Source organism: Nuphar pumila, chromosome 4 (genome assembly GCF_984573655.1).
Source record: "Nuphar pumila chromosome 4, dmNupPumi1.hap1.1, whole genome shotgun sequence".
In the NCBI taxonomy this organism is placed as follows: domain Eukaryota; kingdom Viridiplantae; phylum Streptophyta; class Magnoliopsida; order Nymphaeales; family Nymphaeaceae; genus Nuphar; species Nuphar pumila.
This window is the reverse complement of record NC_143252.1, coordinates 113922747-113949935: the sequence shown is the minus strand read 5'-3', so window position 1 is coordinate 113949935 and position 27189 is coordinate 113922747. Positions and strand designations below refer to the sequence as shown.

General features: G+C 36.2%; 1 protein-coding gene across 1 annotated transcript in view; it reads left to right on the top strand.

The window, feature by feature from the left end:
* Window positions 1-27189, top strand: part of LOC149840669 (uncharacterized) — a 65849-nt gene that overhangs the window by 29068 nt on the left and 9592 nt on the right. Inside the window, exons 2-3 of the mRNA XM_090005110.1 lie at window positions 25754-25957; window positions 26074-26598. Coding sequence (XP_089861236.1) covers window positions 25754-25957; window positions 26074-26598 — 729 coding nt within the window. The remainder of the gene's footprint in view (window positions 1-25753; window positions 25958-26073; window positions 26599-27189) is intronic.

The following is a 27189-nucleotide window of genomic DNA, read 5'->3' as shown; positions in this document are numbered from 1 at the left end:
GGGATACATGGTAGTTTTTTTTAATTTAATTTTCAAACTAATTTTGTGCAGGGTTCCAATACATATAGTTGCTTGGATCTTACCCAAGATCCAAACCACTTAAAGCCTAGGTGTTACCACTTCAAGTGGACAACCATGACCACCATTTGAATTCCAGTTGACCTAAGAAAGTCTAAGGGCTGCTAAAAGGTAATAATAACATTGTTTGGATATTGCTTTCTGAGTGGTCAAGAAGGGTGACAGCTTTGGAAGAGCCCCCCCCCCCCCCCTCTCCATTATGAGGCCTCTTTCTTAGGGTTTAAGAACCTTAAGGGAGGTCGACCAACCCCTTAGCTTTGTTATTTTTTGAAAAAAAAATTGAAACGAAAAGAAAGGGGTGAAGAAAAGTTTTGTGGAGAAAGTTTACAAGGAAGACAAATTCAGCTGGTGGCTGAGTCGTTTCTTGCTTGTTGGTTCGAGTGTTGTGTTGTTGTTTGAAGTCTGTTCGCCAAATCCCATTGTGTTGCGTTGCTACCATCCCAGTTTGAGAATCATTGGTGTTTTGTTTACCTCTTCTTGTTGCTATTTGTGACAAACGTTGGAGCACCAAAACTATAAATATTTGTTTCCTATGCCTCTTTAGTATTGTTATTAAACTCTTGAAATTAATACTTTGTGGTGAATGTTCGATGGTCTGAATTTGTGCTAAAGTGAATAATTGATTGCTATGTTTGTTCGACTATCTAAAATTTGAAAGCATCATTTCATCTCTTTATTATTTCAATTGCTAAACTACCTACTTCGATAGTTCTGTTTCCAATCAGAAATTGGAAACAAGAAAAAAGTGATTTTTATTCAAGTTAAAAGTGTTTTAAAAGTGATTTTTAATATAGGTCGAACTCTGATAAAAAAAGCTCTAATTTCATTTGAAAGGAAATCATTTTATATTGTCGGGTTTGTGTAACCCGTGGATGCGAGTAGTCAAGCCCTCTGATAGAGTTTAGTATTTTGCTTTGTTCTCCAAAATGGATGAACAGAAAGTTTCGAATATTAGCTTGTTGAAAACCTAACATCTAGCTCTCCAACTTTCATGTTTATCATATTTTTTGAATTTGTCTCATTGCTGGTCTAAAATGTTTGACAATCTCTACTACTTGATTGATATCTAAGTTTCTTGACTGTGTTTTATATTTCCTGACATTGTTTGATGTTTGAAGCATATCTCTATCAATACTGATTTGTTTGATAATCTGTTTACTGTTTTGGAAAGATAACACATGAACTCACAACTTTTGTGGTTTAGACAATTTGTGATTTGTCCATCTGTGTCTTCAGATTTGAGTTTGTTTTCTGCATATTAGATTCCCAAATCATTACCCTGTCTATATTAACTCAAAAAATATCTCAATGTATTTTGAGTATAACTTTCTGTAGACTTTACAAAAAATTCTAATTTTTTATTTGTCTAAAAGATAAGAGAATTCTGAACAGTTTTTGTGTTTTGGGTTTCGACAGATTCAACCTCTTGAGGTTTCAAAATTCCTCCCAAAACCAACTATATGTCCCTTGGCTGGAAGACAAGCGCTTTGTCTGTCTTGTCCATGAAGTTTCAGACAGAATTCTTCCACTGTCCTTTGTCCGGTTTGTTCTCACCCGTTCTGGACCTGTTGGGGTTCTACTTCACATTCCTGTGTTGGACAAGTCTGCTAAGTCCAAACAAAACCAAGTCATTCTACTTGGTTTATGCCATTTGACCAGTGACTTCCGGTTTGGAGTCACCAAGAATTTAATCGGTAAATGTTTCATATTTTTGTCATCCAAGAACTAAAATTCATGTTTTTTGGACCGTTGGAAAGTTGTGTCTGATACACATCTTTCCTGTGTTAAGTCCCCTTGCTTGTTTCCAAGTGTTGCTATCTCAAAATGACATCCAATTGAGTCCTATTTGGACTCTTCATTTACAATACATACTTCCGTGCATTGAGATCCATTAGGATCTCATATTGTGGATCAGATTGCTCGTCAACTCTGTATCATTTTGGTATCAGATCCAGGTTGTTGGGTTTCTTAATTCGACACGATTTACGTTCTTGATGTTAAGCATTTCTAAAAACATTATTTAGAGTTGTCGTCATGTCTGGGTGAATGGGTGTTAGAGGTCGTACTGAGCCCAACTTAGAAAATGAAAATAGAAACCTACGATATGAAAATCGTGACATGCAACGACAAGTTAAAGATTTAAATAGGAGAATAGAAGAAATGTCTAGAGAGAGAATGATGAACTGAACAAAGTATATACGGATCCCGAGGTGGCTCTATTACTAGTTTTGATGATTCTAATAATGAATATGATTATGGACATACCAACTCAGATCGAAACATGAGTCAGTTTAGGCGATCAAGCTGGGAATCTGGACTTAGATTCAAAATTCTTGAATTCAAGGGGTCCAATACTCCTAAAGAATTTTTAGACTGAATTAGTGAAGTTAAAGAGATTCTCGAATTTAAAGAAGTCCCAGAAGAGAAGCAAGTAGGGTTAGTCACTTTAAGACTAAAAGGTCAAGCTCCAGCTTGGTGGAGGCAGCTTAAACAGACTTATAGACATCAAGGTCGAGCACTAATCAAATATTGGGAGAATATGGAACAGAAGCTTTGTGTACAATTCTTACCTCTCAATTATCATAGAGAACTTTATCAAAAATACCAAAGTCTAAAACAAGGTACGAGGTCTATCGACTAGTACACTGATGAGTTCCATGATTTGATCGCTCAAAACGATATTTGAGAGAGCGAAGAATAATTAGTGTCAAAATACATTAGTGGACTAAACTTTCATCTCCAAGACATGTTGAACTTCGTAGAATGTTGGACTGTGTCAAACGCTCATCTAAGAGCGCGTCAGTGGGAGAAGTCTTCCCAAAGGAAGGCTTTAACTAGGGTTGGTCAGCTGGTTAAGACTACTACCCGGGCTCTAGTGGCTCCGAATGGTACAGTCGCCCCACCCTACCAGCACCCCAATGCTACTCAACCTAGGTTAGCGACTCACAATGCACCAATGCCATCCCAATCTAGGTCATCTAGTTCTGGTGCCCTCGTTAAATGTTACACGTGTGGAAAATCATGTCATAAGTCCATAGAATGTCGTGGAAAAGCATTATTTACCGAAGACAATTATGAAGAAGAAAGTTTGGGATTTGATCTAAAATCTGATCTTGTTTATGACTCACACGATAAAGATTTTGAAGAAAGAATTAAAGAGGATGAGGATGAGGATGTGGATGTGTTGTTTCCCGATAGAGGAGATGCATTCATCTCAAGAAGAATGTGTTTATCCCCTCGACAAGAAGCAAGTGATAGACAGCTTAGGACAAACATCTTTGAGTCAGCATGTACTATTAATGGTAAGGTTTGTAGGTTTATCATCGATTCAGGATGCTACAAAAATATTATATTTGTAGAAGCTATGGCGAAATTGAAATTGGGTTTTAGGACTCATCCTAGACCCTATCAAATATCGTGGCTCCAAAAGAGCATTGATGTTCAAGTTGACTAACAGTGCTTGGTCAATTTCTCTATAGGAAGCACCTACTTTGACCAGGTTTGGTGTGATGTGCTTCTCATGGATGTGAGCCATTTGATTTTAGGAAGACCCTGGCAGTATTATCGAAATGTCTTGCATAATGGTAAGATCAACATTTATTCCTTTACTTTTGAAGGCAGAAAGATATAATTGCTTCTTTCTAAAGATTTACCACCATTATCTTTTGCCTCATCATCAGTTGTACAATCCACTTTTAGATCTCCATCTGCCATCCCCATCTCCCCCCATACTTCAATTAAGAGTTCAGCATCTCAAGTAAAAGTGTCCAGTGCATTCATGGCTAGGCATAAACTTCAGGATCAACCTACATTTGATACTGTCATAAAGGAATCTCCAGCAAACCCTTCTCATGAAGTTTTTGGTGATCCAATATTCAACGAGGTCGATGATGAAAATGAAGAGAAACCTATCCTTGATAAAGCGTTCGCCGAGTTGTCCCAAATTTCTTTACTTTTTGACATAGATTATAGTGAAAAACTTTTTCATATTGATTTTGATAACCCTTTGTTCGTTGAGAATCCCAAAGATTGTCTATCCTTGTTTGAGGACAAATTCATCTTTGACAATCCGATCTACGAAGATGTTGATAAAAATATCAAAGATAAAGAATCATTTGAATATGAGCATGTCGACAATGACCTCACACGTGTCATTAATAATCCCATCTTCGAACAAAATATAAGAATTAAAAAGATGGATTCAAATATTGGGGATCAACAAAAAATGCGTCATTGAAAGGTTAGAAGCTCAAAATAAAAAATTTCTTGTTGAGTTGTTAGAAAATTTTGAGACTCGTTTTAGTCTTGAATGTGAGTCAAACACATTAGGACTGGCAAGCATGAAAGTCCCAATTTTTTTGGGATTATCAGGTTTTTATTGATAACATTATTTCTATATCTTTGAAAAATTCTGATAATAAGTTTGCACTATTGTTATATTGTGTTGCTTGTTTTAAAAGTGAATTGTCTTGTCATTGCCAAATTTTTTGTGTGAATTTTGATATGTTGAATAGCATGATATAGACAATTTTTATATGTTGTTGATTTGATGCAATCATTCGAGTTCTTATGCAAGGTAAAGTTATTAAATATCATGTCTTAGATAAATTAGTGCTTCAAGACCAACTTTATGAATTAAATTGTGAAAAGCATAGTAATGCATCTAACTTTTTGGATAAGTGGGTGTATTTACATGAATATTCACTTTGTTTTGCAGTATCTTATTCAAATTTTGCTGCATTCTTGCTCAACCAAATTTTTCAAAATTTACTTTACATGAATGATTATTCTCGCACATATTTGATTTTGTTTGCATTACATAATTTACCTCTTGTTCTTGGAAACAGATTCTGCGTTGATTTTATTTTGAATCTTTGCAAGAGTCATGGAGCATCGCATGTGAAGGACAAGGCTCCGAGGATGAAGCCTTTCGACCTTAGAGGGGATGATGCATAGCATCCGGATCATCAATTCAGTAAAGATGAGTTGGATCTAAATCCAACTCACCAGACCCGATTCGAGATGTGATATCTTGTAGATCCAATGACATGCAGGACTATTTGAGTCCAATTGGATCTCTGAGAAAAAAATCCATTATGATTATCGTATTTTAATTTATGAGATTTTTGTTTTTACATCCTCAGAAATTGTATTTTTATTTTTTATTTTATTTTATCAAATTAAGAAATCATATTAGATATTTCTTTTTATTTTTAGGTGTTGGATTATATGAATTCGGATAGTTTTAGTGCCTTGTAGGATATTTTTGTGGCACTAGAGGGTGTACGAGGGATACATGGTACTTTTCTTTTTTTAATTCAATTTTCAAACTAATTTTGTATAGGGTTTCAATGAATATAGTTGTTTGGATCTTACCCAAGATTCAAACCACTTGAACCCTAGGTAGCGCCACTTCAAGTGGACAGCTATGATCCTCATTTGAATTCTGGTTGACATAAGAAAGTCTAAGGGATGTTAAAAGGTAATAATAACATTGTTTGAATATTGCTTTCTGAGTGGTTAAGAAGGGTGGCAGCTTTAGAAGAGCCCCCCCTCCATTATGAGGTCTCTCCCTTAGGGTTTAAGAACCTTAAGGGAGGTCGACCAGCCCCTTAGCTTTGTTATTTTTTGAAGAAAATTTCTGAAACCAAAAGAAAGGGGTGAAGAAAAGTTTTGGTGGAGAAAGTTTACAAGGAAGACAAATTCAGATGGTGGTCGAGTCGTTTCTTGCTTGTTGGTTCGAGTGTTGTGTTGTTGTTTGAAGTCTGTTCAAGAAATCCCGTTGTACTGCATTGCTACCGTCCTAGTTCGAGAATCATTTGGTGTTCCGTTTACCTCTTCTTGTTGCTATTTGTGACAGACGTTGGAGCATCAAAACTACAGATATTTGTTTCCTATCCCTCTTTAGTATTGTTATTAAACTCTTGAAATTAATACTTTATGGTGAATGTTCGATGGTCTGAATTTATGCTAAAGTGAATAATTGATTTCTATGTTTGTTCGACGATCCAAAATTTGAAAACATCATTTCATCTCTTTATTGTTTCAATTGCTAAACTACTTACTTCGATAGTTCTATTTCCAATCAGAAATTGGAAACAAGGAAAAAGTGATTTTTATTCAAGTTAAAAGAGTTTTAAAAGTGTTTTTTATTCAAGTTAAAAGAGTTTTAAAAGTGATTTTTAATGTAGGTTGAACTCTGATAAAAAAGCTCTAATTTCATTTGAAAGGAAATCATTTTATATTGTCGGGTTTGTGCAACCTACGGATGCGAGTAGTCAAGCCCTCTGATAGAGTTTAGTATTTTGCTTTGTTCTCCCAAACGGCTGAACAAAAAGTTTTGAATATTAGCTTGTTGGAAACCTAACATCCGGCTCTCCAACTTTCATGTTTATCATATTTTCTGAATTCGTTTAATTGCTGGTCTAAAATGTCTGACAATCTCTGGTACTTAATTGATATCTAAGTTTCTCGACTGCGTTTTATATTTCTTAACAGTGTTTGGTGTTTGAAGCATATCTTTGTCAATACTGATTTGTTTGATAATTTGTTTACTGTTTTGAAAAGATAACACATGAACTCACAACTTTTGTGTTTTAAACAATTCGTGATTTGTCCATCTGTGTCTTTATATTTGAGTTTGTTTTATGCATGTTAGATTCCCAAATCGTTATCCTGTCTAAATTAACTCAAAAAACATTTCAACGTATTTTGAGTGTAACTTTCTGTAAGCTTCACCAAAAATTCCAATTTTTTATTTGTCTGAAAGATAAGAGAATTCCAAACAGTTTTTATGTTTTGGGTTTTGACAGATTCGGCCTTCTGAGGTTTCAAAATTTCTCCCGAAACCAACCATCTGTCACTTGGCTGGAAGATAGGTGCCTTGTTTGTCCTGTCTGTGAAGTTTCAGACATAATTCTTCCATTGTCCTTTGTCCGGCATGTTCTCACCTGTTCCGGGTATGTTGGAGTTCTACTTCACATTTATGTGTTGGATGAGTATGCTAAGTTCAAACAAAACCAAGTCATTCTACTTGGTTTATGCTGTTTGACAAGTGACTTCCGGTTTGGAGTCACTAAGAATTTAACTGGTAAACGTTTTGTAGTTTGGTCATCCAAGAACTAAAATTTGTTTTCTTTAGAGCATTGGATAAAGGTTGGGTGGATGAAATGAAAAAGTGCAACTGGAGTGTTGTGCAATCATAGAATGCCATTGCGGTTGAAGGGAAAGTTTTATAGGATGACAATTAGGCCCTCTTTACTATATGGTACGGAATGTTGGGCTACCAAGAGACATCATATTCAAAAAATGAGTGTAGCTGAGATGCATATGCTGAGATGGATGTGTGGAAATACAATAAAAGATAAGATTCAGAACGAGAAGATACGTAAGAAGGTAGGCATTGCACCCATTGAAAATAAGATGAGAGAGAATCGTTTACGGTGGTTTGGACATATTCGGCAAAGGCCTAATGATGCTCCAGTTAGAAGGATGGAGAAATGAGAAAATATATTAATTAAAAGAGGTCGGGGTAGGCCTAGGAAGACATGGATGGAGGTGATAGGAAAGGATATGAATGCTTTGAACCTCACCAAGGACATGGCATTGGATAGAAATGATTAGAGGAGAAGGATTCATGTAGAAGACCCAGAATGATTTTCTTTTTTGGTTCATATCGCCGGCCCCAATTGTTTTGGGATGAAGGCGTAGTTGTTGTTGTTTGTTTGTTGTTGTAGAGCATTGAAAATGTATGTCTGATACGCATCTTTTCTGTGTTAAGTCCCTTTGCTCGTTTTTGAGTGCTACTATCTCGAAATGGCATCCAATTGATCATGTTCGAACTCTTTCTTTAAATTACATACTTTCAGCGTTGAGATCCATTCAGATCTCGGATTGTGGATCGGCTTCCTCTTCGACTCTGCATTATTTATGTTTGGCTTGCATAGAAAATCTATGCATTAGTGAGAGTGTTTTTTGGACTTAAACTCCTACTTAGTGAAAGAAAACCCAAAGTAATCAAGCTGCTAAGTGGACTTACCTTAAACTTTACTCCTTATATTGTTAACCGAATTTTTAATCACATAGGTTTTCAAAAATTTGATGGTGTAGATTTAAGTTAGCACATTTAGAGCCTTGTGTTTGCCTAGACTAATGAGTGCTATAGAGAATTATCAATTCTCATAAGAAGCAACTCACTCTTCTACACTCATATAGGTGAGTTCATCTTGGTGTTTTGTAATACACACGCCTACATTAATGATTACTCTGGAGAATTATCAATTCTCATAAGAAGCTGCTTACTTTTCTACACTCACATAGGTGAATTTATCTTGGTATTTTGTAACACACTTTAGCCTTATTACCTACAAACTCATTAAGAGATATTAACTCAACCCTCACATTTGTTTCTGCTCATTAACATACATTAGGAATGAGCTTACATAAATCTGAATAGTACTTGGCATTCATCAATTTGTTTCTCATTGAACCTAGACATGTGAGATCTCCAACGCTCCTTGGATAATGATTTAATTGGCTTAATTCATAGTCTCCTCGATGTTTTAGTGATGACATCTTTTGAAATGCCTTTCGTCAATAAGACTGCTAAATTTTGATACAACTTAACATATTTCAAAGATATAATATTATCATCATTAAATTATCTAATAAAATTGTCTTAAGCAAATGCGTCTTGACTTTCTATTATATTTCAAGTTATTTGCTTTACATATAACTGATTGGCTATCACAAAACATTGAAATAGTAAGTATGAACTTTCCACCTAGTGGGATGTCCACTATCATATTTTTGAGTCACATATTCTCTACAAGCAAATATCAAAACAATAAACTCAAATTTTATTATTGAATGAGTTATACAGGTTTGTTTCTTAAATTTTCAAGCAATTGCTCCTCAGCTACTAGTGAATTAGGAATTTTTAAATTCAATGTCCCAACATGCACACTATACCCTTCAATAATTGCAAGAAACTCGATATAGTGGATCCTGCAACCTAAAATATGCTTAAGATATTTAAGAATCATGTGCACAATATTTCAATATTGATATTCAGAATTATTAGTATATCTACACACCTTGCTCATTGCATAGGCTATATCAGGCCTTGTATATATCATTGCATACATAAGAATACCAACTATACTAGCATGTTTTGATTGTTGGACACTTACACTATTATTAGGAGACAAATTCACGTTTGGATCATATGTAGTGCATGCTAGTAAACAATCAAAATATTCATATTTTATAAGAATTTTCTCAACATAATATAATTGACATAATGTAATGCTATTATTGTTTCTCAAAATTTGATTCCTAAGATAACATCTGAAACACCCAAATCTTTCATACAACGTATGAAAGAGAGAAATTTTTTTGTTTGTTTCACGCATTCAATATTAGAACCCAAAATAAGCATGTCATCAAAATATAAACAAATTGTAATGATAAAATTATAATTTATTTTATTATAAACACACTTATTAGCATCATATATTTTGAAACCATGAATTTTCAAAGTACTATCAAATTTTGCATTTCATTGCTTAATTAAGGGCATGTTTTAATCCATATAAGGATTTCTCAAGTTTGCATGTTTTCTTGCCCTTGCATTACAACGCCTCCAAGCTACTTCATATATATATATATATATATATCAAATTCTCTATTTAAAAAGTTTGTTTTCACATTCATTTGATGGATTTCAAGCTTATATATAGCAGTTATAGCAATCGAAATTCTAATAATAACTATTCCAGTTACATGAGCAAAAATATCAAAATAATCAATACCTTTTTTTTTAAATCAATTTTCAACCAAATGAACTTTAAATTTCTTAATTATAACATCATTTTTTAGCTTTTTTTTTAAATCTATTTGCAACTATTAGTTTTGTAACTAACAGGTAAATCCATTAATTTTTAAATATTATTATACATAATTGAATTAATTTCATCATTTATAGTTTCTCTCCAAAAGGCAGTATCTTGAGAAGACGACTACTTAAAAAGACACAAAATCATTCTCAACCATAAATGCATAAAATCAAATCTAAAATTAGTTGGTTTTTTAATGCATTTACTGCTTCTAACTTGAATTCTAGGTTCATTATCACAATCATTAAAATGTTCAGTCATGTTATTAACATGATGATCATCAACTAAAGTATGTCTATCATTAAGAAGAGAATCAAGTGCATTTTTATTCTTTATGAAATATGCATCTCTAGATTCAATAATAACATCATTAGCAATATTCAAAAATTTATATGTTTTGTTATGTTTAGCATAACCAATAAATGCACATTTAAATGCTTTAAGCCCTACTTTCTTTATTTTATTTTCTAAAATTTTTGCATATGCTAAGCAACTCCAAACACGAAAATAACTTAGATTAGGTTTCTTACCAAACCACAATGTGTAAGATTATTTATCATATTTAGAGTAAGGAACTCAGTTCAAAATATAACAAGTAGTGAGTAAAGCATCTCCTCACAAGTTGGGATGTAGAACCATATTAAAAAGCATAGCATTCATCACTTTTATAAGTGTTTGATTTTTCCTTTCTACTACCTTATTCTATTCAAGAGTTTCAAGAGTGATGAATAATATCATTATCTTCACAGAATTTATCAAATTCTTCACCTAAGTATTCACCTCCTTTATCTGTTTTAAATATATAATCTTGATTTTAAACATATTTTATACTTCAGCAAGATAAAAAAAGAATTTTGATCATGTTTCATCAAATAAACATAACAAAATTTTAAAAAAAAAATCATCTATAAAGGTAATAAAATACCTATTGTCATCATGACATAAAACATTATCCATAGTATACACATCTAAATACAATAATTCAAACAATTTATAATTTTTTCTATGTTAAAAAATGAAATACTAGTTAGCTTAGTTTGGCATGGAAATTTAATCCATCTAATTCCTATGATTATTCTATTTTGACATGCAAGAAAGCAGTTCAAAATTATTCATATTAAAAATGCTATGAGAATTAATATGTCATAATCGTAAGTGCCAAAGAAAATAAGTCAACTATATAAACAGAAGTAACAAATTCATTGATGCTCATTTTAAGCATACTACTCGTGGCAAATCATTTGCCTATAAAGATTTTCTCTTTGGTCATAATTACAATCTCAGACTTAATCATAATTTTGAAACTATTTTAAGAGAGTAGATCAACAAAGATTAAGTTCTTACAAACTTCTGAAGCACAGTGGACATTCTCAAGTGAAGAGTTTCTCATAAAGAGATTACATTTCTCCCCCATTAATTCATTTGACTTAAACAAGTCCCTATCATTTGCCACATGTACAGTCCTTCAAGTGTTCAGGTATTGGTCTCTATAAGTAGTCACCATGAGGGTTTTAGAAATTATAAGTCTCTCCTCTAACTCATTTGGCTTGGGACCGACCCTCTTATGATCTCTGTATTCTGTTACAAAGTAGTTTAACATGCCACATAATAGCAATTGGTTTTCTTTTTATCAGTTTACTTTTTTTTATCATGAAATTATTTCTTTTTTTCTTGAATTTTATTATTTTTTCACTTGTCACTAAAAATATTCACTTTAGGTAGGACCTTTTTAGGACTCAAATTATTTTTGTCACGAAGACGAGTTTCCTCTTCAATTTATATATCCTTAAGAAGGTCATCTAAAGTGACTTTTTTGTTTTTATGTTTAAGATGATTCTTATATTCTTTTCAAAAATAAAATAGTTTTCAAATGATGGTTGTAACTTATAAGTCATCATCAAGATACATACCTTCTCTCTTGATCTTATAAGTCAATATTTGCATCTCGTGAATTCGATAAAGTATAAGCTTATCATCAACAATAATAAAACTAATATATTGGTCTACAAGAAATCTCTTATTGTAAGTATCTTCTACGTTGTACTTGATCTTGAGAGCATTCTACAACTCTTTAACCGACTCCAAAGCAAAATACAAGTCAAACAATGAATCGGTTGTTGTTTGTGTGTCACTTCTCTCTCTCTCTCTCTCTCTCTCTCTCTCTCTCTCTCTCAACTTCTCCAGCAACAACAGAGGAACATGTCTTCTTGAGGACATAGTTGATGTGTAGTTTGGACAACAAGAAGGATACCTTCAATTGCCATCGTTTGGAATTTAACCCATAAAAATGATCAAGCTTTTCAAAGTCATGGCTCAACAGGTTGATGGAGTTGGTTGACGAACCAGAGGCCATATTGAAGTTCTAAAAGTGTTAAAACAGGTGGTGGATAAAAATAAAATGTTAGAAAAATCGATATCCCCAAGCCTAGAGGAACATTCTTAAGATCGCTATCTTTAAAATGTTAATCACCCACTTCAGGACTTTTAAAGATGCGAAATAAGTTTATTCGTGATTGAGTTCACAGGATACAACTAGGCTTATACCTCAAGAGTGTCACTGCTTTTCAAGATCAGGTAACATCTCTCACATGCAAATAGACTTAAGAAGGATAAAGTCAATTTAGGCGATAAATGAGATTAAATAATCATAAATACAACATTTAAAAAATTGGACAAAAATGAATGGTTACTTGCCTTTGACCAACAATCAAGGGCCAAAAAAATCACCCAACAATCACAAAGCCCCATAAACACCATACAAATGCACTTTAAAAGCTCTCAAATGGGTCAAATAAAGCAAGAAACTAAAAGTCAAAGTTGACTCATACAAAAGTCAAGATAGACTCAAAATGGTCAAAATGAACCTAGGCGACTTAGATATGTCTAGCACGGCTGTGAAGTTCAAAGTGCATCATCAAAGTGGCACATCGTCCCTCAAGCGCATATGAACAATCGACTTGTGCTTAGCAATGTCTACAAGTAACCCTAAGACACAAGGGTTTTCAAATTACAAGATATAGAGAAAAAACTCTATTTAAACCTCAAGAAACTTCTCTCCCTCTTAGATACGAGAATAAACACTTTTCAAAAGTTTTTTGTGGGAAATAATAAATGCACCAAAACTTTATAAATAATGTATACTTCTCCATCATAAAATATAGTATATTTTAAAACTTTTTTCAACAAGTTCAGGACAGGCCCGTTATGTTTTCACTTTAGGCTAACACAGATCAGGTCAGGCTTGACTCTTATTGAGTCCAAGCCAGCTCGTTTGGAGCCAGGTTATTCTTAAAGCCTGACGGGTACCCGACCCGATGTCAAACCCAAGTTGGTCGAGTGTGGCATGAAGTTTTAATCTGAATCTGCCAATAAAACATGGATTCTGTTAACTTTCATGTTAAGCTCATATTTAGAAAAATTGGTAGCTCAGGTTCAATTGGGACAGCTGCAACTTGAATCAGAATCCAGGTACGGACCCAGTAATGCTATTCAAGCATATCTAGGGATGCCAATGTATCAGACTGAATCCAACTTCGTTTAGTAGGATTTGGTAAGCCAAAATGCTATCTGATTATAGTTGGATGTGGATATGGATATGGTATGAGCTTTTCACCATTCGAATTAGAATCTGTTTAGACAACATCTGATTCGTCTAATCTGGTATTGGCCACATCCAGTCCAAATCTGAACTGTTTACATCCCTAAGTATGTAAGATTTAGTTGTACATGGCCAACCCATTTATGTTGATCATCTACTCCTACTAATGCGGCAGTGAGAACTGGCAAGCAACTACTAGGATCATGGCTGCATAATACTACAAGAAAATACGTTGTTAGCGACGGAATTTTTCTGTCGCTAGTTAGCGACGGATTACCGAGCGACAAATATTCGTCGCTATAATTAATGAAGTTTACGAACATAGCAACGGAATATAGTCCGTCGCTCAGTCTGACGCTACTTAGCGACGGATTTTGCGACGTAATGGTTTGTCGTTACGGTCGCACCATTTGCCGACGACGTTGGCGACCGAATCTAGTCGGTCGCTACTGAGCAACGGACTTGGCGACGGAATATAGTCCATCACTCGTTCCGTAAATTTGATTTACGTTGGCATAGCGACGGAATTCATTCGTCGCTAAGCCGTCGCCAATTTTCAAATAACCCTGATCCCAGACAGCTTTTCCTTTTCTTCTTTCGTTGCTCCCGTCGTTCGCCGCTCCCGTCATTCGTCGTCCGCCGGTCCCAACCCCCGGAGACAGGTAAAGGAAGGCACCCCCCCCCCCCCCCCCCCCCGCATTTTCAGGCAGGGGGCAACCCCCTGCCGGAAAATGTAGGTTTCGGCAAGGGGTTAACCCCCTGCGTTTTTCGGCAGGGGGTTAACCCCCTGCGTTTTCCGGCAGAGGGTTAACCCCCTGCTGTTCCGGCAAGGGGTTAACTCCTTGCCCCTGCCTGTTCCGGTAGGGGGTCGACCCCGGTAGTCGTTGATACGAATGATTTGAATTATTTGAATGTATTGTAATACTTGATACGAATGATTCGAATGCATTGCAATACTTGATGTGAATGATTTGAATTATTTGAATGTATTGTAATTTATGCAACGAATGATTTGAATTATTGTAATACTTGATGCGAATAACTTGAATGTATTGTAATACTTGATGTGAATGACTTGAATGTATTGTATGACATATGTTACTTGTTAGAATATGGTTCGTGGAGGTTACAGTGGTCACTCATAGTAGTAGTCAGGCCCAGCCTTTATCTTCACGGGCTCCTGTGATAGGTATATCATTTAACTAATTGGATGCTTGATTAGTTCAAATGCGTATTCTGAGAAAGTCTAACATATTTTTTTACAGATGATGTTTCGCCTGTACACGACCCACCTACACCAGTTGATCAAACAAGTCATGAGCCAACACAGGAAGCAGGGTCTTCTCAGTCTGCCACAAGAAGACTCATTCGAATAGTGTATATCGATAATCGATCGTAAGTATTTCATTTTCAATTATTGCATATCTTATAAATATTTTATATTGATATTTACTATGTACCAATTTATGTGCAGCACGAGGTTTGAACCACAAGAAGTAGTACGGGAGATTAGGAGTTCACTTCTTCAACATCTACCAGGACCGGTGGCTCAATGGAAAGAGTACCCAAAGAAGGTGTTAGACAGATTGTGGTCCTTATTCATGGTATATAGTTGTTTCTCATAGTTAATGTGTTTTATATTTAATTTATTTAAGTAATGTCTACTAACTTTCTGAAAATATTTGTAGGTTTCGAATCGCTTCGCAACTATGGTGGAAGAAAATGATGCAAGGAAGGTGTGGCAGAAGGTGGCTGCCAATCGATTTGCAGACATGCTGCATACTATGAAGACTGCAGCAAAAAAAGCATATGGCATAATAGATGATCCACTACAGTGGAAGAGCCATGGCCTTATTACTATCAGGAGAGATTATTGGGATGAAATGTGCGATAAGTGGGCGGGAGATGCATTTCGAAATCGCTCTGCGAAGGCTGCACGAAATCGAGCGAAAATGCCTGAAGCCCATCTACACACAGGTGGATCTAAGACATTTGGGATCCACTTGAAGAAAATGGTAACTCATCAATATATCATATTAATTTTATAAGTATTATTGCAAACTTATGAACTAAATCTTTTGTCCTTTAACTTCGCAGGAAGCAAAAAAAGGAGGCACTGTACCATATAAGGATGTGTTTGTTGAAACACATAAACGGAAGACCACGGGAGTCTTCGTATCAGAGAAGGCGAGAACGACAATAGTATGTATTTATTCTATTAATAATCATTGCAATATGCAAGTTATCATAATGTTATCATTAATTATTAATGCATACTTTAAACATTATTTTGTAGGAGGCATATGAGCAACAGATGGTAGAGCGATATGGCAATGACGCTACTCAGCATCCATCATTTGATCCTGCAGCATGGGTGACTGCAGTAGGTGAACCCAAAAAGGGTCGCATGTTCGGGTTTGGGAGTAATCTGAACACTTCACCAGTTATTGCTTCTTCCAGATATGGTTCACCGACTTCTTCTGTCGACATAAGCTCCAAGCAGCAGCCTATTCTTTCCGATGATGATGTACGCCAGATCATTAAGAACACAATGAATGACTACTTCCATGACATCGTCGCCCCCTTTCTCCGAGATGAGATCAACAATCTTGTACTGAACAGAGGATCTTTGATTGCAGGTCCCTCTCTGGTATAATCACATATTCAGTTTTTTGTCTGTCTGCCTTAGAACACATATGAGCATAATCGAATCACATATATAACTTTTTGCCTGCCTTAGAGCACATATGAGCATGATAGAATCACATATAGAGTTTTTTGCCTGCCTTAGAGCACATATGAGCATGCTATAATCACATATAAAGTTTTTTGCCTGTCTTAGAGCACATATGAGCATGATAGAATCACATATAAAGTTTTTTTGACTGTCTTAGAGCACATATGAGCATGATAGAATCACATGTAGAGTTTTTTGTCTGCCTCAGAGCACATATGAGCATGCTATAATCACATATAAAGTTTTTTGTCTGCTTTAGAGCACATATGAGTATGATAGAATCATATATAAAGTTTTTTTGATTGTCTTAGAACACATATGAGCATGTTGTAATCACATACTCAGTTTTTTGACTGCCTGAGAACACATATGAGCATGTTATAATCACATATTCAGTTTTTTGACTACCTGAGAACACATATGAGCATGCCAAAATCACATATAGAATTTTTTTACTGCCTTAGAACATATATCATTCATGATATATTCACATATAAAGTTTTTTGCTTTGCTTGCCTTAGAGCACATATGAGCATGATAGAATCACATATAGAGTTTTTCTGTCTGTCTTAGAACACATGTGAGCATGCTATAATCACATATTCAATTTTTTGACTGCCTTAGCACACATATGAGCATTATTGAATCACATATATAGTTTTTTGTCTGCCTTAGAGCACATATGAGCATGATAGAATCACATATAAAGTTTTTTTATTGCCTTAGAACACATATGAGCACATGATAGAATCACATATAGTGTGTAATTTATTTCATTATATTTTGTTTATCAATACTGACTGTTCTTTTCTTGTGTAGGCTGCTAGCGATAATCAGCGTAGCGGAGCTGAAGGGACAGATAAAGGCAATAAAAAAGAAGACGCACAAAATCTTGGCGATGATTAGAGAACTGTGTTGAAGTTCTATTTTTTTTTTGTTTCTTAAATATAATTATTGAATTGTAGTTAATTGAACTTGTTAATTTTAAGGTGAAACGATTAATTGTTGTAGATTCCTTTTATATGGAATTTTTTGTGTGGTTTATTTTTTATTTACAAGAAATATAAATTGTACAGGAAATTTAAATTGTACCGTTCTCGGTATTTAATTTTCAAATAATTTTTTTTAATTTTTTTTCGTGTTTGCGACGGATTAGCGACGGAACCATCCGTAGCGACGAACGTAAATCCGTCGCCAAGCCGTGGTCGCCGTTTAGTACCGGCGGATTGGCGACGGAATATATCGCTCGTTATTCTGTCGCAATTAGCGACGGACCTGGCGACAAATTTATTCTGTCGCCAGTTAGCGTCGAAAAAATCGCGACGTAAGCATACCGTCGCTAATCCGTCGCTAAGCCTGTTAGCGACGGAATAGCGACGGAATGTGGTCGTCGCTAATCCACGGCTTTGTTGTGGTGTAAACAGCTTAGAAGTAATTTCACAAGTATGGGTAACTATGGATCATATATGAACCGGATCATGAATGATTGGAATTTACAATTGGAGAATTGAAGAGTAGATCAAACAAAGTAGCTTTGAATCTGGATTCGAGATTTATAAGGTAGTACCAATGGAACAAGAACTTAGAACAAATGTTGTTAGAATCAGTTTTGGGGCTGAATCGGTTTTCAAAATGATCCAAAATCGAACCAAATATCGGAACTGGTCAATTTCTTCACCATCAGATGACGTGTCACAAAAATATAAAATATCAAAAAAATTATGCCTCTTAAAAATATAAAAAAAATAAAATGTGTTAAATAAAATGTGGCCAATTCCAGCGGATTCAGGCTAAAATCAGCCATTTTTTGTTTGGAAAAACTTTTTAAGTTTTAAAAAAGGCACCTAAGCTTTGGAAATTTTTAAAAACACACCTAAAATATATCATGGTTAATTAAAAAGGCTTACAAGTTTACTACAGTCAAGTTTGCTGTTAAATGTGATGTAAAATTATCATTTTACCCTCAACATCATATTCTCAAAGATGCACCCAAAAAAGAGGGAATTAATCTTTGGAGGGTTAGCTAATAAATTAACTCTTTTAACTCATCTTCCGTTAGTGATAACCTAAGTTAAATGGATGGAAGCTTGTTTTTTTATTAACAGTGCAAAATTTTAAGTGCTTTTTTAAATCTTTTCAAAACTGAGGTGCATTTTTTTTTATTAATGCCCAAAGAATTAGGTGTGTTTTTCAAAAAAAATTCCTTTTGTTTTTTAATCTCTCATGCAGTGACCTCTGTATCGAAGCGGGCTAGGAGCTGATTTGATTGGAATTGGCCGATTCAGACTGACTCGATTCGGTTATGATATCATTACTTGTGTAAATTTAGGGCCACCAACAGGGCTCCGCTTGTCTGGTAGGAGCAGCTAGTGCACGTCACCTGACACGTTGCAGGTTCAAAACCCAATGTTATAGTTGTATAACGGGTAGGGATCTGCCTAACCCCAGCTTGCCTTTAAATAAAAAAAAAGAAGTTTAGAGCCTTTCTTCTCGATCCAAACAAAAGGAAAGCAAATATATTACAGTTCAAGGCAAAGAACCATGTGAATGTCTTGTCTGCATAGCAAGGCTACTTAGAGACAAATATGCATTGCTTGCATGATTCACTTGCTTTAGGAAATGGAAATGAACCATCATTTTTTCCATCATAACCAGTAACAATATAAATGTGACAGCTATGACAAACAATTTTTTCATTATTATAAAAATCCAAGGGCCCATATTCAAAATAATTATCCTTAAAAATTAAGTATCATAATTATTCTGACGCATGCTAGTTCACTGTAGTAGTTGGAAAAATTTAAAAGCTGATGTTGGGATCTACATCATTGATGCATAACATGGTAATTTTCTTTCATTATGTGTTGACCCCTTCTTCTAGTTGTTGGATAAAGAGATAATTATTATATTTTAGACTTTTTAGTGTAGTAAATGAAAAAACAGTGATTATTGAACTTGGTGTCTTTATCACAGGCAATAGGGCCGGACAGAACAGTGGTAGCTAGGTTAGATCTAGGACTGGTAAATGAACCGAGTTTGGGCTGTTCGGGCTCGGCTTGTGAGATCGTCGATAGCTGAGCCTAGCCCAAGCTCGTTATGAGCTGAGCTTAATTTACAAGCTGATCAATAAGTGATTTATTTAAAGAAAATATTTTAAATTTGAAAAGCCATCAGTCCACTACATAGACTGTTTGGTGGAAGTAGAGAATCATGGAGCACTTGTGATGCAACTAACTGTAGGTAGGGTTGTCAATGAGTCAGATTTGACCCGAACCCGACCGGTATCATACCCTATAGGGTCAGGGTTTGGCGATAATTAATAAGAAGACCCAATTAGAATTTGAGATGGTTCTGAAGGGTCCGATTAATATATGGAGTTGGGTACTGTTTGTGAAAATTCATGAGACCTGGGGCCAACCTAACTTTCGACTAAGATCCGCAATTTTTCAATGTAAAAATGATACAAAAAAATATTATTTTACGATGTATGGTCCAAGTCTGGTTCCTATAATCCTTATAGGATCCGACTATAGTTTCTTTTATGGTAGCTCCGATTAGACCTGGGTTTGGAACCGAAACCATCATCTCAATTCAGGATTGGGTCTGGTTTCACCTGAGTCCAAACCAAACCCAACTCGTTCACAGTAGGGGTGTCAACGGGTTAGTTTGGTTCCGACCCAGGTGGAACCATTCTTGAACCAGATTATGGGTATGGTATCGGGTCCAGACCCAGGTCTACTATAAGAGAAACCATACCCAGACCCAATAAAAATTACATGAACCAGACCTGGACCATACCCGGTAAAATAATATTTTTTAACATTTTTACATTGAAAAATTGCGAGTCTTAATTGGAACTCAGGTTGGGCCCAGGTCTGGTGTAAAATTTCACAAACTATACCTTCAGGTCCGTACCCGAGTCTTAATTAAGGGTGGCAAAATCTGACACGACCCGCCAACCCGCTTCTTAGCCGGGTTTGGGTTTGGCTTAAACGGGTTCGTATCATAAACGGGTCAACCTGCCTAACCCGTTTATTAAACAGGTTGGGTTTGTGTTAGGGGCATGCCAACCCGCCAACCCGGCTGGCCTGTTTAATAAATGGGTTAGGCGGGCGGGTCAACCCGTTTACTCGAACCTGACCTGCCAACCTGTTTACCCAAACCCAACCCGCCCTCTAACCCGGCAACCTGTTTACCCGACCCGTTTATTAAATGGGTTAACCGTGTCGTGTCGGGTTACCCGTTTAATAAATGGGTCGGGTTCGTGTTTGCCACAGCCGACCGGTTTAATAAATGGGTCAGATTCGTGTTGAGGTATGCTGACCCGTCAAACCGCCGACCTGACCCGATTGCCACCCCTAGTCTTAATCGGGCTATATTATCTGTCAGCATACCCATACCCTATAGGGTTTGGTCCGGGTCCGGTCCAGGTAAAACCGACCCGTTGACCCCTAGTTCACATCCCTAACTGTAGGAAATTCATTGAAAGCATCCCCAGCTGGAGAAGAAAAGTCAAAAGGAATTTATGCATATACCGTAAACCGCACGCTAAGTTATTGTTTTATTACATGGTCCTTTCCTATTTAGCAAGGACTGGAAACTGGAAATACTTCAACTTTTGTTTCAACCAAGTTTTTTATGAGTTCCTTTTTTTAATCGACCATATACATGTATTTTGCATGTTTGATTTCATAGAAACTGGTTCTTGTATACGTAAACAAGAATTTTTTTTTTTTTTTTAGGGTTGAAAATTAACAGTTTGTGAATTTTAGAAAATATTAATTTTTTTTTCTTTATCGAAAAACACAATCCAATAGTCGAAATGGACAATGCCGAAACATCTGTAAGGTCGGATTTGCAAAAAAAAAATAAAAGTTTTTTCAGAAATTGGTGACATTCTTTTGAACTTAATGGTGACTTTCTTTTGAAAATAGAAGAATTGTTTGCAGAAATTGCTGAACATAAAAGTGATTAATAGAAAAAAAAAAAAATCATTGGTCTTTTCAACCATTTTTTATAAAAAAAATGCCATTAATGAAAAAAAATAAAGACAAACAAACGACAAGTGTTACGTTTTGAGTGGCTGAGTACCTAAAAGGCACACAATCCGAGAGCGATGTATTGCAGCAATTCTTCAATGTAATACCAACGGGTCTCCGCGTGGTAGGTAAGAGCTGTCAGTGCACGTCTCCCTATGGTGGGACGTTGCAGGTTCAAAACCCAAATGGTACGATTGAATAATAACTGATGGGGGCCTGCCTAACTGCAGCTTGCCTTTTAAAAAAAAAAATCTTCACGGGCTGTATCCCAAAGATACAGGGTGATCGGGTGCAGCAGTACATTAAAAGTGTGCAATGGCATTGCACGTGATCCTCTCCTATAAAACGGTGCTTGGACTTGGCAAGAAAAAGATGGAAGGCAGAAAGTTCGCGGTAATTACCAAGTAATGAGCAGGTAAAAAAGGCCCAAAGCAGGTAAACTAGTGGTCTTACTAGCACACGTATGTGTGAAGCATGGGACAGTGAGTGAAGTTGGGCACAATTAATGTCTTACTCGAGCGTTTGCTTCGACACCAAGTTACAGTCCCCTTGTCACAATCTGGCAACCAAATGCAACATCTCTACTTTTACCATATAACATTGGGGAGAATACGGAAAGTGACCAAGTTTATGAACTTGGACCTTTTCTAAAGTCTCTTTCCTTACAAAGGGCAAGAGGAAAAGCATTTTGACAAGAAAACAGTTTTTTTTTTTTTTTTGCATTTATTATGTGGGTCCCCCTGTATACTTTCTTATGGACATGTTTCACCTTTCTAGAAAGATGCTTTATTTCCTATCTAAAGAGAGTCTCTTTCTTAGCTTAGCAAAGGACATGAAACAAACACCCTGTTAACTTGGTCACGCTTTATAGGGTTTCCAATCATTTTCCATATTTAAGTAAGAATACAGTTTATAGTGTAAGCATGTATTTAGGTTTAACTTCTTCTTTCATGACTTAAGAGTTGGTAATCTCTCATGTTTATTTCTTAAAGCGTGGGTTACAAAGAAAATAAAACATCATTCTAAATAATTATTATAACCCAAAAATAATCATCAAGTCTTAAAGTTTTTAAATGAAGGAATAAAAAACAGAATTCAAACAGGACAATCTTTAAAAAATTATGGTTTTATTGTAAAAAAACACTATCATTAGCTTATTAAAAAATGATAATATGGAGAAGGTCAGACTACTGCCAGTTATAGTAAAAAACACAACATCAAAATAAATGTTTACATTGTCATGTGAACAAAATATATATGAATATCTCTACCAAAAGATCAAGGTTCATTCGAATCACATATGTTTCATCATTGCAAAATATCATATGGCATGGCATAAAAGAACAGTTTTAAATACCAGTCAACTTCAAACGAAAATCACAGCATAATTCAAAGTAACCACAATACTAAACAAAACAAAAATCTCAAACCACCAAGATAAATTTAAGTTATTTCCTATCATAGTGTTGGTGGCATCATTTATTTCCTGCCACTAGTGAATGTGCTACATAGGCAAAGCAAACATCCATGTGAGAGATATGGGGGTGAAGTTTCACATAATAAACACAAAAAAACTAGATTCCTATCAAAATGAGCTCACACCACTCCCACAGTGAAACACCATCTTTCGAGGGAAAGTGGCTTCCCTTGAGTGGAGTAAAAAACGTTCCTCAAGAGTGCCCCACAGTTAAGGGTAGCCATTGGGTCAGCCTAACCCATATTCTGGCCGGATCCAGTTACCTTGGGCCAAACTCAGCCAGGCCCTTTATGCCCAACTTAGTTAACAGGATGGGCCCTATGCATTTTGTACATAGGTCCTGTCTGTTTCGGGCCTGATTAAACAATCGAGCCAGTCCCCGCCCGAGCTTAATTGGTTTCAGACATAGTGACAAAAGTTTTTATCGCCAATTTCTCGTTTTTCAAAAACTTGTGAGAAATTGAAAAAAATCCATAAATCTTGCATTTTTTGGCAAAATCTCGGCAATAAAAAATTAATTAAAAAATATATAAATTATTTTTTATAATAAAATATTAATAAAAAATTTGTTTTAGCCGATGTCAATTTAAGTGTTTTTGTATGAATCACTATTTCAAGTATTGCGCCCCTGGCTGACCTTTTATGTTTGGATATAGATCAAATGTGGTTTACAAGTTGCTAACTGGCTCGGTGCTAATTAGACCCTATAGATCGGATTCAAATAGTTAATTGGATCGCTTTTTTATTACCAAACTTGGAAATCATGTATAAGGTGGCGTTAGGTCATACGTAAAACACGACCCACCAACCCGCCAACCCGACCCAATTGCCACCCCTAACAACCACCCTGCCTTACTTGGCCCCACCTCTAAAAGCTAGAGACACACCCATGCACCATTGGAGAGTGCAATGCATGGAGATATTATATATATGTCATGTTTCAATGGGCACCACGGCAGGGTCTGCCTCGTAAGAGTAGGGTGGTCTTTTTCTCACCTACGGTTGCCAGGAAGGGAAACTGAAATGAGAAAAGTGTTGGGAAACGGAAACGGAAACGGAAACGGGAAACGGGAAACGGGAAACGAGACTTTCTAATATTTATGTGAAACCGGAAAGCATATATTACGCTTAAAATATATATTTTATATTTTACACTTATTAATTCATATTTTATGTATATCTTTTATCCACACAAGCTCTCGCCAACTGAGTTTAACACTTGTATTCAGGCTTGACTCGTTTAACGTGTTGCTCATGGCTCGGCTTTGCCAGCTATAAGCCGATCATGAACAAGTTCGCGATGAGCCGATTCATGAGCTGCTCGGTTCGTTTAGTAGCCCTAACCATGGATTTTAAGAGGGGGGCGGGGAAGGGGCTTTAAACATCTTAATCCACGGATATGAGATCCCTCGTTTTCTTGAGGATCAATCAAACCCACACTTTATCCGACCTCGGGTCACTAGATCGAAAGATCTCCAGGGCAATTGAAGACCACCAACAAGCCCACAGTGCATCGGGCTCACTTGACCTGACTAACCGAAGACCTGACCAAGATCAATGCCAAGTCAAAACTTTACACCAATTAAGCTTGGTTGTTCAATACCTATACCATTTGGATTTTGGACAGTGACAAACAACAGCTTTCAAAGTTTAAAGTCTGGTTTTGACCCGAGTCTGGTTTGTGGCTCAGATTGGGCGTACACCAGACCGCTGAATCAAGTCAAATGTATTCACTTGAACCTTGACTTGGGCCTGGTCCGAGTCCAATGGACAAATACAGAACTTTGCAAACAAGTGAAAACCTCAATATGGTTGTTCCTATTAATACAAGACTCTCTCTATATATATTTATATACCCACAGCGTGAAACAGTGATATTAATTATCAATTTAGAGAGAGAAGAAAGACAGCGAGAGGACAGGAAAGAGACAGAGGGCGAAGCTAGCCGTTAGTCAAGATTGTGGGGCCCACGTTACACATGCGGAGCGTGCTGCTGCTTATTACGATCGTATGGTTAGACTTGGTTGGTCGGTCTGGTGAGAATTCTACACTCTCTCTCTCTCTCTCTCTCTCTCTCTCTCTCTCTCTCTCTCTAGAACTCGTAAACTCTCTCGCTCTCTCTCTCTCTCTTGTCATAGCAAAATCTCGTTCTTCGTTCTGATTTTGTCTTCGTCTTATTCGCTCTAAGTTCAACTCCTTTTTCCACAGAAGTTTTTTTTTTCTGTGTGGTCTCTCGCTCTCTCTCTAGCAATATGAGAATATTTTGCAGTTTCGATTTGTGTTCTCGATTAGTTTAACGGAATCTTTGCAGTTTATTTCTTATTAAATACACGGCTCTTTGTCTTCCCAACGTCTGTGGTTCTCTGCTTGGTGTCTGCTGCAGACAATAACAAGTTTAGTGTACTCGTCCATTTTCATACACAAATCTCTTGTGTTTTTTTTTTTTCCTTTTTTCTCCAGTGAAAGAGAAAGGGCGGTTGTTGAATTTGGGGAGTTTCTAAATTTTGGTCCCGAGTGGTGGTGTTGCAAATGCAGGAAGACAAACAGAGGACAGAATCAGGCATGTGCTTTTCCCCCACCCTCTTCTTATTTAGTTTTTTACTGCCTCTGGTTTCTACTCATTGCGTGCACAGAACAGAAAAGTTAAGAGTCTTTTGGTACCTGCTTTTTTCTTTTGTTTTTTCCAACAACTGAGCTTTTTCTTCCACTTAACAATCAAAAACATGGAAACCAGAAGGTGGTTTAGTGGCTTGTCACTTTACCAGAAATGAGGTTCCTTTAAGGGGAGAGGGTGGTGGTGTTCTGGTTCTTGATTCATTTGTTTTTGTGGGTAATGGTGATAATTGTATGATTGCTTCCCTACCCAGTTTCAGTTTCATGCTATATACTCTGATTGAATGGCTTGATCTGTGGTAAATGTATGTGCAGGAAGCAACAATCATGGAGTTTGGGTGTGTTACAAGTGTGGCTGGACGTATCCAAACCCTCATCCCAGCGCAAAACACCGGCGGAACCATAAGAAGCACTGCGGAAAGCTTGCTGATTCGAAGACGCTTGGTTTGCGAGAGCGAGAACGATCAAGTTCGCCGGGTTCCGACGAGGATTTGCCTGAAGAAGAACATGGTTCCCCTGGTGCCATCTTCTGCTCTTCCATTTATAATTGAGAAAAGTGATTGTTGAATCCAAGTTGAATTGCTCATTGAAGTGTTTTCCTTTTTATTTCCCTCTTCCTTTCTTATGTTACGTAGTTAAACCCGATGTTGGTGCTGTTAAAAGTAATGGTTCACAAGAATTTGGGGTGGAGAAAAGCGTGGTAGCAGAAGTTGGTGGGACATCAAGCAGGTTTGAAGAAGAAGAGTTTGCAGATGCAGTTACGGAATTCTCAGAGTTTGCATCAAGTCCCAAGAGTGGCTTGATTAAAGTTGGTGACATTGGTCATCCTGATTCTGAGAACATATCTAGACCTAGATCTGTAGTTCATGGCCTTGGATCTGTAGCTGTTGAAACAGATGTTGGTGCTACAAGTGCTGAAGGCCAGGTCGAACAGAAACCGGTGATCGTATCTGATTCTGTTGAAGTTTCCAGGCCGGAGATTAATTCAAATGAATCGTTACAGACCGAGAGACATGGAGATTTTGTTGGTTTGATGGGGGAACCGATTCATGGGCATATGCAGAATATTGTTGGTCTGAGAAAGGAGAGCTTAGCTTGCATCCTAGAACAAGACTCATCCAAGACTGAAGCTTTAGACACTGCTGATGGTGATGTTTCAGGTACTAGTGAAACTTGAAACTGTTCTTCCTGATACCCAATTAAGCTGCATCGTATATCTGGATAAATAATATTTTTTTGGATAATCATATGTCCGGAGAATTCTTAAGATCCAATTATTCTGATAACTCAACATCTTGTATGAAAATGAAAACTGATTTCCGTATGCTATCATTACATATCTCTTCTGGGAAAAATCTTAACCTTTTTCCAATAATGCTCATTGATTTGTGTGTATCTTTGAAACAATGCACAAATATTGGTACTAGGATTTTCTTAGAGAGGAAAAATCTCATGGTAATTTAAATTTTTTTGGAAAGTATTGTCGCATGTAAAATTTAAAGTTATAAAAATATATAACTTTGAAAAGCATAAATAAGTGTTGATATCGTGATAATATTACAATTGATTTGGGATATTTTAAAATAGATGATATTTTGAAAAGGAAGTTTTTTCAGGGTCATACTGGCTTTTAAAAATATCACGTTAAAAACGATATTTTAAAAAATATGACTGAGATTTGTGACTATGCTATGAAATAAAGAGCAGATTTTGGAGGTTTCATAGTCTACACAGGAACCTCTTCAAAAACA